At 36.0% G+C, this 13247-nt stretch overlaps 1 protein-coding gene across 3 annotated transcripts in view; it reads left to right on the top strand.

Annotated features, from left to right (window-relative positions):
* The window catches only part of FNDC3A (fibronectin type III domain containing 3A), a 111390-nt gene that overhangs the window by 18097 nt on the left and 80046 nt on the right, over positions 1-13247 (top strand). For 2 of the 3 annotated variants that reach the window (XM_083884966.1, XM_083884967.1), the window contains exon 2: positions 296-424. In XM_083884966.1, the coding sequence (XP_083741092.1) occupies positions 323-424 (102 nt within the window). In that variant the 5' untranslated portion in view covers positions 296-322. Of the gene's footprint in view, positions 1-295; positions 425-13247 lie in introns of those variants that run through there. The other variant, XM_083884968.1, reaches the window with a different exon arrangement.

Genomic DNA, 13247 nt, shown 5'->3' on the forward strand with positions numbered 1-13247 from the left:
TTAAAAGATTCAGGTTTGTTAGCTCCAGGGTAGTGATCTATCTTCTTCTGAGGTTCAGCCGCTAGAGGGGGTGTAAAGCACCCTCTCTATATAACTAAGGCTTGTACTAGCTGACAAAAACACGTCTTCAGGCATGTGTGATTGCTGGTTGTTGTGGTAACATGCTTTCTTAAGGTGTCTGATTTCATAATCTTCTTTTGTTGTTGTTGTTTCTAAAGTGAGGTAGGTTTTAAGGATAATTTTTACAGAAATAATAAATATGTAGTTTAACCATCTGAGTAACTTTTCTCTGCAGGTGATCTTGTGAATTAGTGTACCATCAATGATGGCAGAACATCCACCATTACTGGATACCACTTCAATTATAAGTAGTGAAATCCCTCTTCTGACTTCCCCTATTGTTAGTGGAGATGGAGCACAACAGGTAAGGAGACTATTTTTTTTTTTCCTTCCAACACATCACTGACATGTTGACATTGTAAAAGATAGTAATCCTTAGTCTGGAATATATTTGTGCAGCTTTAGGCATACACATGTGTTAGAGATTTAGGTAAAGGCAGAAGTGGTACAGAGATGAGATTTGTAAGAAGTATGAAGCAGAAAGCCTGTGTTGTGGAAGAACCTCTTCATGGAAGAATGGGACCAAATAGCTGCCAAGTTCTCAACCCATGGTTGTGGCTTAGTTTGGAAGTTAAATATTTATATTACTGCATGATCTTATTAAAGTGAATAAACCTTTCCCTATGGTAGAACATAGCAGCTGAGGCACAACATGTACTAGTAACAATGCTCTCCAGATTGATACTTGCTTACAACTTGGTAGCTTGAATGGTGGGACTTGCTTTTGTGTGTTAGTGTCTGCTTGGACAGTTCTTGAATTTGTATTTCTCGATGGCAATGCAACCATCTAGTGCATCAGCTGCTCCACTTGGATTTGTGTCACTTGTTCATGATGTGATTTGTCCCAGCCAACTTCCAGATCTTTAAAGAAGACTGTAGTCCTTGTCTGCTCCGCTGTCAGCCACTGCAGTAGGTGACCAGTGGATGGCCACCTGCTGGACCTTGCACTGTTGATCACGTTTCAAGACTGGCACTTGGTCCAGTTTTCAGTCTACTTTGGTGCCTACGGTCTGTCTGTGCTTCATCAGTTTCTGTGTTACTCAAAAGTGTGTCAAAAGCCTTGCTGAAGTCATGATAAACGTTAGCTATGCTCTCCCCTCATTCACCAAGCCAGTAATGTCACTGTAGAAGGCCATGCAGGTTTGTCTGGCAGGATTTACCCATTGTGAATCCGTAGTGACTACCCCAAACCACCTTTTTGTCTTTAATGCATTTGGAAATGGCTTCTAAGAAGCTTTGTTCACTCATCTTCCCAGAGCTAAAGGTGATCTTGGCAAGCTTCTAGCTCCCTGGATCCTCCTCCTTGCCCTTTTTTTAAGATTTCACTGACATTTGCTTTCTTCTAGTCCTTGGGAACTTCCCCTGTTCACCGTGACCTTTCAAACATAGTTGAGACTGAGTTACTTGTTCTGCCCTCCATAAAAATAAGACTGTCAGGCTGTACTGTCAAGCTTACACTGTAATCATGCAAGATTTTGAGTCTTATGTGAGTTTAAATGGTCTTTTGGAAAGTATGATGTATTCAAGTACAAAACATTTTAGTGTTGAGCATTTTCATACTTCTAAAAAATATTTTAAATTTGAATAGTAGTGCATTGTATTCCTTTGTTTTCCCTTGAACTTTGAAGCTATAAGAAAGGAGAAGACTTCTGTCTTTATGATGGAGTTATTAATTTTTCTGTAAGTCTTTTTACTTAGCTACAGTACATACATTTTTTAGTGATTACTTCCTTGATCTATGAAGAGTACTTCTGTTCCTTTCTTCACAGCATTGGTGTTGGATTGCATAAACTATAACTTAACCTGTAGAGCTGACAAAATTTGTGTTACTGCAATCAAAATTCAGAGCTGCTTTGTCCATGTAAACAAACGGATATTTTCTTGCATATTCATAATGTATAAGTTGGTCTGTAGCTGAACTAATTAGCTTTAGTCAGTTCTGACTGGAAAGGTATTGAAAACCAGTAGAAAATTCTTTATTTAACTATTTTGCTTCTATGTTGCTATTTTTTTGTGTTAGACCAGCTAACTGTATACTAAACTTGCAAGTTTTTTGTTCAGCTGTAAAACATCTGAGGAGTTTTTAAGTCAATTTACCCCTTCTTGCATTTTACCAGAATTAACTCTTGTAATTATGGTGACTTAGATTGTTTATACTGCATAAGTGAGTTACCAGACAGATGCAGACCATTCCATACTTTTCTGGAACAGTTCATATCTTCAAGATAATCTATTTCAAATACTTGAAGTTCTGCTGGCAGTGCAAATGTGAAATAGCAGTACAAATATTTGAACATGTTAAGATGAAAGGTCATATGCTTCAAATAGCGGAAGTGTCTGATCAGGTTAAAGCTGTAACTTTCCACCATGTTTTAAAACAAAACAATCCACAAAGTTAGAGGAATGTGTTAGTGTTCAGTCAGAAAACATGGATAACTGTGTGGATGTTTGTATGTCACTCAGTGCTGTTATGGGAGATTGCCTGGTTCTCTGTCCCACAGAACAGGGAGTACTGTTTGTTTCATAGGATAAAAGCAGTGAAAAGGAAAAGCAAAGACCAAGCCCGCTGGCTCCTCCTCCTCTGTTAGGCACAGAAGTACTGCTTGCTTTTACCACTTCCTATCACTGTGTTCAGCATGAGGGCGTAATGTACTTGATGGTAAGTAAGGTTGTAGGTGGAGAGTGGAGCAGAGCTATAGGAGTTGATAAAAACCAAGTGAAACTGGGAAAACATGGTATGAGTATAGAAGTGCCTGAGGGTTTTTCACATAAGGGTGTAACTATTGCAGTGATGCTTTAGTGATTATTGCTGAGGCTGGACAGGAAGGATGTGCTTGATGATGTGAGTCCTGATTTGCTGGAAGGAGAGGAAAAGAAGAGGCAAGAGTTCAAACTACTTTAGCACACTGATATTAAATTGTTTTGGAAAGTTCCTACAGCACCCAGTGCTATTCCAAAGCAAGTCAGTAAATTGCTGACACAAGTATGCAGCAGCCCTAGAGTTCTGGACCCTCACAGTACCTTCCCACTAAAGCTGCAAAAAGTTGCAAAGTGAGACATTTCTATATCACCTATGTGTCTTTTATTACCAGAAAATATAGATAGCACTCTCAAAGTATCCCAGTACCTGTTAACCATTTCCTTTTCTCTGGGCAATGGGAGATAGTGTTTGACCTTTAGTTGACTTTATTTCTTGGCAAGGTATAGGGATAAAGTAACACTTACAGCTTGGGAGGCTTGTTGCTTATCCTCCAGATTTTATTGAGAAGTTTAGATGTTTGGTGGGTTTTCCAAAAATCCCACTGTGTGTGTATATATGTGTAGTGAATATGTATATTACATGTGGGTTTAAATAGATATTTAACATCAAATCTACAGGTTAATGTTCCTAAAACCAGTTTCTTCTTTAAATATTTAAACCTTTGATATTAAAGTTGTTATTATTAACCTGTTATCAGAGGAGAATATCTTCAGTCAGTGGAGTAATAAATGGCTGTAAAATAAATGAAGTAATCCCTTTTTTTGGCTTTTAGATTGTTTACATGTGTGGCATTAGAGAAGAGATTATAATGGTGAAGATGGTATTGGAAAATATAAATCTAGAGTAGACTGCTAAATGAATTTCCTAGGTTTTTGTTCTGGCACTTCTGCTTCTGAAAACCATATGGTACATTATCAAGTTCCAGCTTGCTTTGGTTTCGCCTTGCTGCTGAAAATCAAGCCTAGAACTGCAATATGTTTCATGATCTTTTCCTCAACAAGAAAAAAATATCTGTGTTAAAAGTTGTTTAACAACATACAGTGTTATAACTGTTCTCACTTTCCATCACTTTCCATATTGTGCTGTTTTTCTTTCTTTTATCTGCGCTTTGATTTCACAGAACACAGAGTATGTGCATGGCTGCTTCTGTCCTTTTTGGCTGATTTTTTTGACCTTTTTTTTACTTCACCTTTGGCTCTATTGAATTAGCAGATATGTATAACTTTTCATTTTGGAGGTTCATTGAGGTTTGTTTTAGTTGACAATTATTCTTCCATTGCTCAGTGACTTCATAGCACTGAAGCGCAGCAGAAATGTATTCAGTGGAACCATTGGAATTCTCCGGCATGCAATGCTTCAGTGCCAGCTTAGGGAAGCTCATTATCAAGCTGTATTTTCCCCAGGATTGATTAGTACTTTTGTGTGGCAACCATCACTGCAAAATACATAATCAAACTTATGAGACATTTCATATAGAGAAAAATCTTTTCCATGGAAGTTTTTAACTGGTTGTTGGCTATAATTTTTTTTAAAAAATAACATCACAAAGAAAAGTTAAAAATATGTGAGTTTAGATGACTAAGGGTAGATCCTTCCTCTATCTGACCTAATCATGGTTTTTAGTTAGGAAGGGTGAAGTTTTTTCTTAGTTAAGTGTAATTATTTTTTTTTGCCTTAGAGATCAGAATATTTTTTCCAATTTATTTGAACTGTATCATTGATTGCAGATGCATTGAAAATTTGCTTTCAATTTCCTAGAAGCCATCATCTTAAAGCAGAAAGTGAGGATTCAAAATTCTTTGATGTATAGTAATATACATACAATGTATGAATACTATGCTGCTTTTGTTGAGAAGATTTATTGCACAATTTATGCTACCGTTCAGATATGTTTATTTTAATATTTTCTGTTTGAAAATAAGTGTAGAAACAAGAGTGAAGGCTGTGTAGTTCATAGCCTTTTCTGCTTCTATTTGGTATGAAAATTCATGGAATGAAGCATCCTCATAAAACTTTTCAGTAATTGCCCTTTCTCTCTAAAATGTCTGTTTTCATATGCATGATATGAATTCTAGATTAATTTTGGTCTCTGATACAGTAGGTTCCTCCCAAGATACTTGAGGCATTCAGCCCCTGTTGAATTAATCTGTTCAGAAACTGACATTTGGGAGAATTGGATGACACATGAAAATTAAATTTCAAGTCAGTTAGTCACTGTAGGTTGCTAATACAGTCAGTGGGGAGAAATAAGCATGTCCAGGAGATGATCCCTTTCATGGTGTACGAAGGTGACTAAAGATCTATACTTTTTTTTTTCTCTCTCTTTTTTTTTTGTGAGGTGAGAAGGTGCAAATTGCCTAAAGCTCTAAGCATGGTTTTTCTTGCAGTCTCTTGCAAATGGGTCTGGTTGCTGGGTCTGTGTGCTCATCTATCAGTAAGGTTTGGAAGGGAAGGTTAATGCCTGAACTGTGTCTGAGACTCAGGCATGACCCTATCTCCTGAACACCAAACTCCACGACCTACAAAGTCACCCCAAGTGCTTACCTATGTTTCCTCAAAGGACAGCTCTTCTAATCTCTCTGTAAGTTATGACAAAAATGTAACTGCTTTGCAAAGTCATACTTTTAGTTACAGAATCTCCACTCTTAAAATATGTGAGAATTACACACTTGGCAAATAAGTTGTTTGAGGCAGATCCTCTGCTAGCTGAAACCTGTTTATTCCTTAGGAAGCATTTCTTTACTGAGACAGTGGTCAAATGCTGGAACAGGCTTCCTAGAGTTGTGGCCAAAGTTCCAAACCTGTCAGTATTTTAAGAAGCATTTGGACAATGCCCTTAACAACAACTTGGTCAGCCCTCAATCAGTCAGGCGGTTGGACTAGGTGATCATCATAGATCCCTTCCAACTAAAATAGTCTGTCATATTCCATTTCCTAGAGACTGAGGCTTTGCCATAACTGGGTAAAGTCCACGAGGCCTCTGCATGTTACAGAATTACACACTTTATACAGCAGCCAGAATGACATTCTCTAGAAACAGATTCAGACTATAGTTTACACACTGTAGCAAAAGATGGCAGTTGTCTTTATTTTTTCTCCCTCTCTCTTTAAAGTAGAGGATAAAATACATAGGAAAGGATTTGGTTTGTAGAGATTTCTTCCACCAAGCCCCTGGTCCATTACTGACTAAGTATTTCCAATCTGATCTAATTGAGATGTATCTTTTAATCTCTCTTCCAGCTCAAGTTTGTATTGTCATGGTGTTTTGATAGACAGTGATGCCCATATTTACATAAAACTGGGTATATAGGGTACTTTTTCAGGGTAAAAAAGGCTACTTTAGAAGTGATATTGAAATTCTTAACATTTGGGGTTTTTTAATTTAAATGCTCTTTTTCATAACTAGGAAACACTGTTCTTCCTTTGGCGCTTCCTTTTATACTGTATTTAGGGTAAAAAAGTTAAACACATCCATCAGTCTTAAATATTATGGACTTTTAAATTGCTATATCAGCAAACAGGAATCTGAGCTGTCAGAAGCAATGTTGGGAAATATAAAATTCTCTTCTAGTCCACAATACATTTGGACTGTTGCAAATAGGCAGATTGATCAGGGAAGATGCCTGCTGGGGTGACTAGCTCCTGTGAGGTATTAGCTGAAACCTTAGTTAGCCCCTGCTACCCGTTTGCTGTGCAGTGTGAGCTCTGTTTCTCATTCACTTTCACTTAGCATTGTGAAACTGAATTCCTAGGAACTTCAAACAACAAATCATGAAATGAGAATGATCTGATTGAAGTATTGCAGTTTTTCTTTTTAGAGGTTGATGTGTCTAACCACTGGTCATGTCCAGATGCCTCAAAGATCCAGAGTTCAGTGACTGCCCCTAACACTGCTCCTTCTGATTCTCTGTAAACATGGATTAGCTTGAAACTTTAAAGCCCGAATGTTTGACTGTTACATTATCCAGATTCCTTGAAACACTGCTGTTACGTTTATACTTTTGCTGATTTAAAGATATAATAGTGGTATTATTTTAAGTAGCAAATTTTCTGTGCACTATCTGCTAACTACAGACTGTGTCAATGCTAATGAGACAGATTGGGTTTGCTGTAAATGAGGCAAATAAAACTTTGCTTAGGCAAGCTGTGAGAACTAAGAATGCAAAAGAGACGAGACAAGAAGCAAGTAGATCAAAATTGTAATTATTTCTTAATATTAAGAATGAGACAGACACTTGTGGAATGTACACTGATTGGCACTGTTATATGTGGACACTAACAAGTCTTGAACATTTATCAGTGACATTCAATGCAGAATTTAACATTTATCTTTTACTGGTTCTTCTCAAAAAACCTTGTGTTTTATAAAACAAGGCTAGAAATCATCTTTGCCTGCCCTTCTGAGTGGTCATCTTTTTCAGCTGATCATCTTCCATGTGAAAAGGACAAGAAACACAAGTACAGTAAGAAATTTTAAAACGTTTGATAAATTCGTTTTCTAGGAAAAAAAAAAATCACCAATTCTTGGATCTTTCCAGCCTACCTTTCTACAAAAAGCAATGGAAGTTTATTGAGATCTATAGTTTTTAATGCCAGTGCCAGTGAACAGTCTTACCATCTTTCCAATCTCCCTATTTCCAGTTGGTTCTAGGGATATTCTGTCATCTTAGCACAATCAGTGGTGCTGACAGTATCTTGTAGCAATGGTTAAAGATTAAATGTTTACTGATTTTATTATCTGTCAGCTGCCTTTTAGAAAAATGATGCAGAGTTGGTTGGTCTGTCCTCTGAAAATACAGGCCTTAGAAGCGTGTCACTGAGAAAATGGCTTCTTTCAATCACTTTTTCCAAACATGCAGCTACTGTCTGTGTAAGCTGAAATAGTTTGTATTTTATTTGGTTTTTTTCAAAATCCCAAGCATGTAAATTGCTATTGCAACATATTATGTAACAATTAATTCTGTATGGATTTCCTCCCTGGTCCTGATACCCAAGATTTGTTAATGACCTTTACTACCCATATGTTTACTATTCTTAATGAAGAAAGTTTAAACTCCATATCTAGAGCAGTTAGATCCTTATAGTCAGTACTAGCAGATGCTAGGATAGAGAAATGTGTGGTCATGTAAACTGTAATTTGCTCAAATAAATACAGTGGAAAATAAAAGATTTACAACTTTGGTGTTTACGAGTGTTGTATCACATTACTTGGACAAAGATCAAAGTCTACAGGACGCTTCTATAAATAATGGTGAAAAGCCTGTTTTTGTCTGTTATTGATACTAAAACCAGAAGATAATTTAAGGAAAAAAAGAAAATTCTAACATTTCCTTATAGATAACACAGAAATGTTGTGTGCTGAGTCTGCCACAAATTGGTGTGTATAAAGGCTGATCTAAAGTTTTCAAAACTCTTCATTGGTTGGTAGCCAATGTACATGTAGAGAGAGGAAGCTTTTAAGTTTAAAAGAAGATGAGAGACAGATCTTTTGAAAGATGACTGTAAGAAAGAAGCACTTGGAAGTATCACTTCATGACCACGAAATTCATAACCCTTTGGCAATTTAAAACAATTTAAGGTACTGTTTTAATTTAGCTTTTATTACAGATGTCAGGTGTTCCTATTTAATAATCATATACTCTCTGTAATACCTGTTAAATAGATCTTTTGCATTTTTCCATTTAATATGTTTTTAAGTGATAGTGGGCTTGATTATGGAACAGAGTAGTTCATAGCCTCATTAGCCTTGTTATGATATAAGCACCAGATTTTGAACATACAGTCAATGGAAAAACAACTTGTTCTGTGTTTGTAACTGACATCACCTTAGCTCGACCACAGATGTGATTCCATCTGGCAATTTCTGTGCTACTAATGAATAACAACACTCAAGTCTTGCAGTATCCTTTGATCAGTAGCATGTAGGAACTTACAAATGCTGCTGGACTACCCCTGCAAATGGGAACTCTGGCACAAGTGAGGTGACAAACCCACTAATTACAGAAAGTTGGTATGAGAGCCACAGCAATGTTAGTATCTTCAGTCTGCATCTAGTTTTCCTTGCTTACTGGACCACATGCTGTAGAGCCAACCTAGATGTAATGATTTTCCTTGTAACAAAAGATGGGTGGAAAAAGATCTGCTTTGAAAACTAAATGTAGGTGGTTTTAGTAATAAAATGATACTGGATATGAATAACCAATACTTTTTTGCCTAGAAAGCTTTTACTTGGTAAATAATTTCATGATGATCAAATGTTAGGAATATGACTTGAAGTTAAAAAAAAGTTACTTTTTTGTTGTAAGTAGGCTGTAGCTTTGGGTCCTTTTACATAAAAGGGCTTTGTACACTTTGTGTCTTGGTACACTTACTTACTACCTCTGAAGACATCAGATGTTAGTAACATTAGAATTTTTTTATACCTTAGACAGCATTTAGTCTGTAATGTTATGTTTTTGCATTCTGAATACCAGGACAATTTCAAAGCAGTTTTCTATATCTGATCTGGCTGTGGGTTAGGACTTAAACCAGTGGTGCATAAGTGGTATTTGAAGTAATTTCTCAAAAGAAGAGAGGGATGTATGTTTTGCCCTGTGTAAACTGTCTTTCTTCAGGTGAGGGTGTGCCAGTGGTCCCCTTCTGTTGTTGGGTTTAAAAACCACAGATGTGAGGTTGCCAGAAAACAATACTGGATGTTTTCAGTTTAGCTCTGAAGTGGAGACTAATAGAGGGAAACCATCTTTGTCAGCTATCTGAAATGCCTCTATTACTAATATTTAGTAAGAGGTATTTCTGTCTATATTATTATTCAGGGCAGACATATGTAAATTATAAAGCAAAGTACAGAAACATCTTTGTTTTCATGTGTCTTAGTAAATGCATGGTATAAAGTAGTACAGTGTTTGAGGGAGTGCATTAGAATCCAGTTGATTATTTCTTTGCTGTTTCTTTTTATTCTTTTACGAAGTATTTTTTTCTTCTGTTCTTTCTGGCTTACTTGAGAAATGAAGTCATAAACTGTACTGCAGATTATAAAGTCAGAAGTTGGTTCATTCTGAGTTAGTATATCCTATCTGGGAATCAGGATGCTAAATTAAAAATGCAGTTATAAAACGGCATATATTTGGAAGCTTTGTTCTCTTAAACCCGAACCTTCTGTTGACTGACGTTAGATGATCCAGAAGCAGATGCTGCAGCAGCTATTTGTTGATTTAGTTGCTATGGTGACATGATACATTCATGTACAGCAGGAAGCTCACTGTACGTTGGCTAATTTGATAGGAAGGAAGCCTTGAGGTAGGTATTGCTGACTATATTGTTAATTGATCCTACCTTTCACGTCCTGCCTCCACATGCTTGGTGGATGCACAGCTATAGAGGAAGGTGAAGGGGGATCCTCCTGCGTGGCGTTCAGGTTCAGGTGCCCTGTTAACGGGAGGGGGGGCAGTGCTCAACACATCCCCGAAGATTACCTCAGTGTTAAGTGAATGGAACAGACTGGAGCAGCCGGAGTGGTGCCTGTTGAATCTTCCTTCATCCTTTGTCACTGTGGTAGCACCAGTTGAATGAGAGAAATAAAAGGATGCGAGCAACAGTAAGTCTAAGAGCTAAGGCTTTTGAAATGGGTTTTGAGATAAAGCATGTCACTAATTAACATCTTGATTGGAACTATTAGTGGAGAAGAATGTAATTGTTCTGAATACGTGCCCTAATGACAGAGCATAAATGTGGCTCTGCCTGGAAGTTGTGTTGTATTATATTCACCCTTTTCTAGAAATACACCCTTTTATAATCTTGTTGCAGACAGACTGTTAAAGATACAGTGTACATCTTACAAAGAGCTTCGCTGTACCACCCTCTTGACAGGTTCAATGTTTTAAAAATTTTTGGAGTCGGAATGACCAAGAGTATTAGCTACGATGTTTTCCTAAATTTGAAAAATATTAAAAAATGCATCTACCTTTGTCCTTTTAGGTAAAAATCTTTGAGTGCTGCTGAGCTAATTTCAGTTGCAGTATTTTTAGACAAACCACTGCTGTCTTTTTTTTTTTTTTTTTTTTCATGTTGATGTGTATTAGCAGTGCATTTAGAAATACAATTTTGGTCAATTCTTTCCATTATTTGTGATTGCTGACAATCTTTTGCTACTGACTCAGCACCTATAACCATATAATGCTAAATATAGATGTTTTAAGATTAGTAATAAACAAAACAAACCCAAGCCTGAAACACTCTTCTCTTTCTTAGTAAAACATCTCAGAAAAAATAGTATTGTTTCTGCTAGTATAAAAATGGTTTATGATTCTGTTATCTTTAAATTATGGTTTTAAAGGTCCAAGCAAAGATCTTGGAACACTTCACCCTCTTGCTTTTTAGGAAGTTTGTTTGTAGGAGAAAAACCCAAAACTCCCCATAAACCCAAAAAACACTTACATTCCCAAAACCACTCCAGAATGAGGGAAAAACAGAACTCTGCTTTTTAGTAATATTGTTTTTGCTCCAACTTGTAATCTTATTTATTGTACAGGAACAGTTGTTACTATATAGTTAGTTACATTTAAGTGTGCTTTAACCACAGTTTGCTAGTATTAAATATATAACATGAAGAAATAAGAGTATGTTACATTACAATGACTAAAGTTATTGTACCATGTTCAACTTCCCTCCCCCCTCCACTTTCTCCTTCACATCTTACTTCCCCACTTTTTTTGCCATTTTAATGTGTATGCCAAGCTAGAAATCGGCTTTGTTGCTAAAGGATTGTGTTGTTTGTTTGTTAAGATATATTTAGTTGTAGTTCTATTAGCATTCTAGTTATGTATGTTCAGAGGGTTTTAGCTTGGTTGAAAAATTTGTCCCAGATTTCACTCATTCTGGAAAAATATGTAAATTCACAAAGTGTAACTAACTTCTTTTAGAGGAAGATACAAAGTAACCCTTTTAGTTCCTTTCCCTTTCAGAGTGAAGTGGTGTGTGGCTTGGGGGAGGGAAGGATTCAAAATGCTCCTTTAGCCTGAAATTTAGTCTGATTCCTTTGGTTTTCTTGCCTTTGTGGCTGTAGACAGAGCTAACGTATGGAGAGAACAGAGTGCCAGTTCTCGTCTGGGCTTATCCCTGAACTTCACACATGACACAAATGTTTAATGTATTTTGGTTTCTTTAGTCTCAGTCAGGATTAAAAAATGTAATCTTTTTCTTTTCCCCTTCAGAAGGCTGATAGTCCTTGGTACTGAAGGATGGGTTTGAGAGCCAAGATATTCTGGAGACAGAACAAGCTTGATTTTTTTTTTTTTTTTTTTTTTTAATTGCAAATACTAAAATCTTTCTTCCATATCCCAGCAACTCTAAAATTATAGTTTCAGTTTTTTGGCTAACACTTAGCTGTTTTGGAATAAACCTATAAGTATTAGGAAAGTTAAATTTTTTAAATTATATTTTAAATTCAGTAGCTAATAACTTCTGCAGAGAAGCTTTTAGGTATAAAAGCTAAATTTGGGCAACATAGCATATAAAAGAATTTATTTGGACAACACAGTTTGTTACATGCTAGGAAAGATTTGAAAATTCGGCTGTAAATACCAAACTTGTAAACAAAGTTTTATTGTATCTGACTTGCTTCTCTTGATGTTTGTGCTGGCTTAGAAGATCAGAAACTGTATCAGTCAGTCTTGCCCTGTTAGAAATACAGGTATTATTTGAACAGTGGCTCTAAAATGTGTAATATTTAAGATCATTATGATGTGGTAAGGGTAAGTCTCTTCTATAAACCTTATTCAAATTTGCAAAAACCTTATTCTGATCTGCAAAAAAATTCTCCAAATTAGGAAGATCCTCATAACTTGATAGAGCAGTGTGAAGGAAAAAGTTAACAAATGTCTTAATTCTGGATTTGTTTTGTTTTGTGTCTGTGTGAAGGAATATCTAATATACTTCTAAACACAATCATTTATTCTTTGAGGGTTTTTTTGTTGTGGGATTTTTAGGGTTTTGGTGGTTTTATTACTTGTTGTTTTTTTTTACTTTGGACTAAATTTAAATTTTTAGAACCTAAGCAATAAATTAAGAGTATTATTAATATTTTGAATATGTAGGAGTTTTATCAAATAAATTCACTTTTACCTTATAGGTCCTTCACATGTATGTAATTGATAGAAATGACAAAATAATTCTGAGGTACTAGCTTTTGACTGGCTGTATGGTGTATGTTTATTTGGAGAGGAAGCTTTGCCCTTTAGCCTTTTAAAATTTTTGGAGATGTGGTTTCGTAAATGTGTAATGATGAGCAAAAGAGAAATGCATCAAACTTGCTGTAAGATCTTTTGAAGTTAGCTTTTAGAGCTTTTTGATTTATTTCATTATTTACTTA

Source organism: Zosterops lateralis, assembly GCF_965231275.1.
Source record: "Zosterops lateralis genome assembly, chromosome: 2".
In the NCBI taxonomy this organism is placed as follows: domain Eukaryota; kingdom Metazoa; phylum Chordata; class Aves; order Passeriformes; family Zosteropidae; genus Zosterops; species Zosterops lateralis.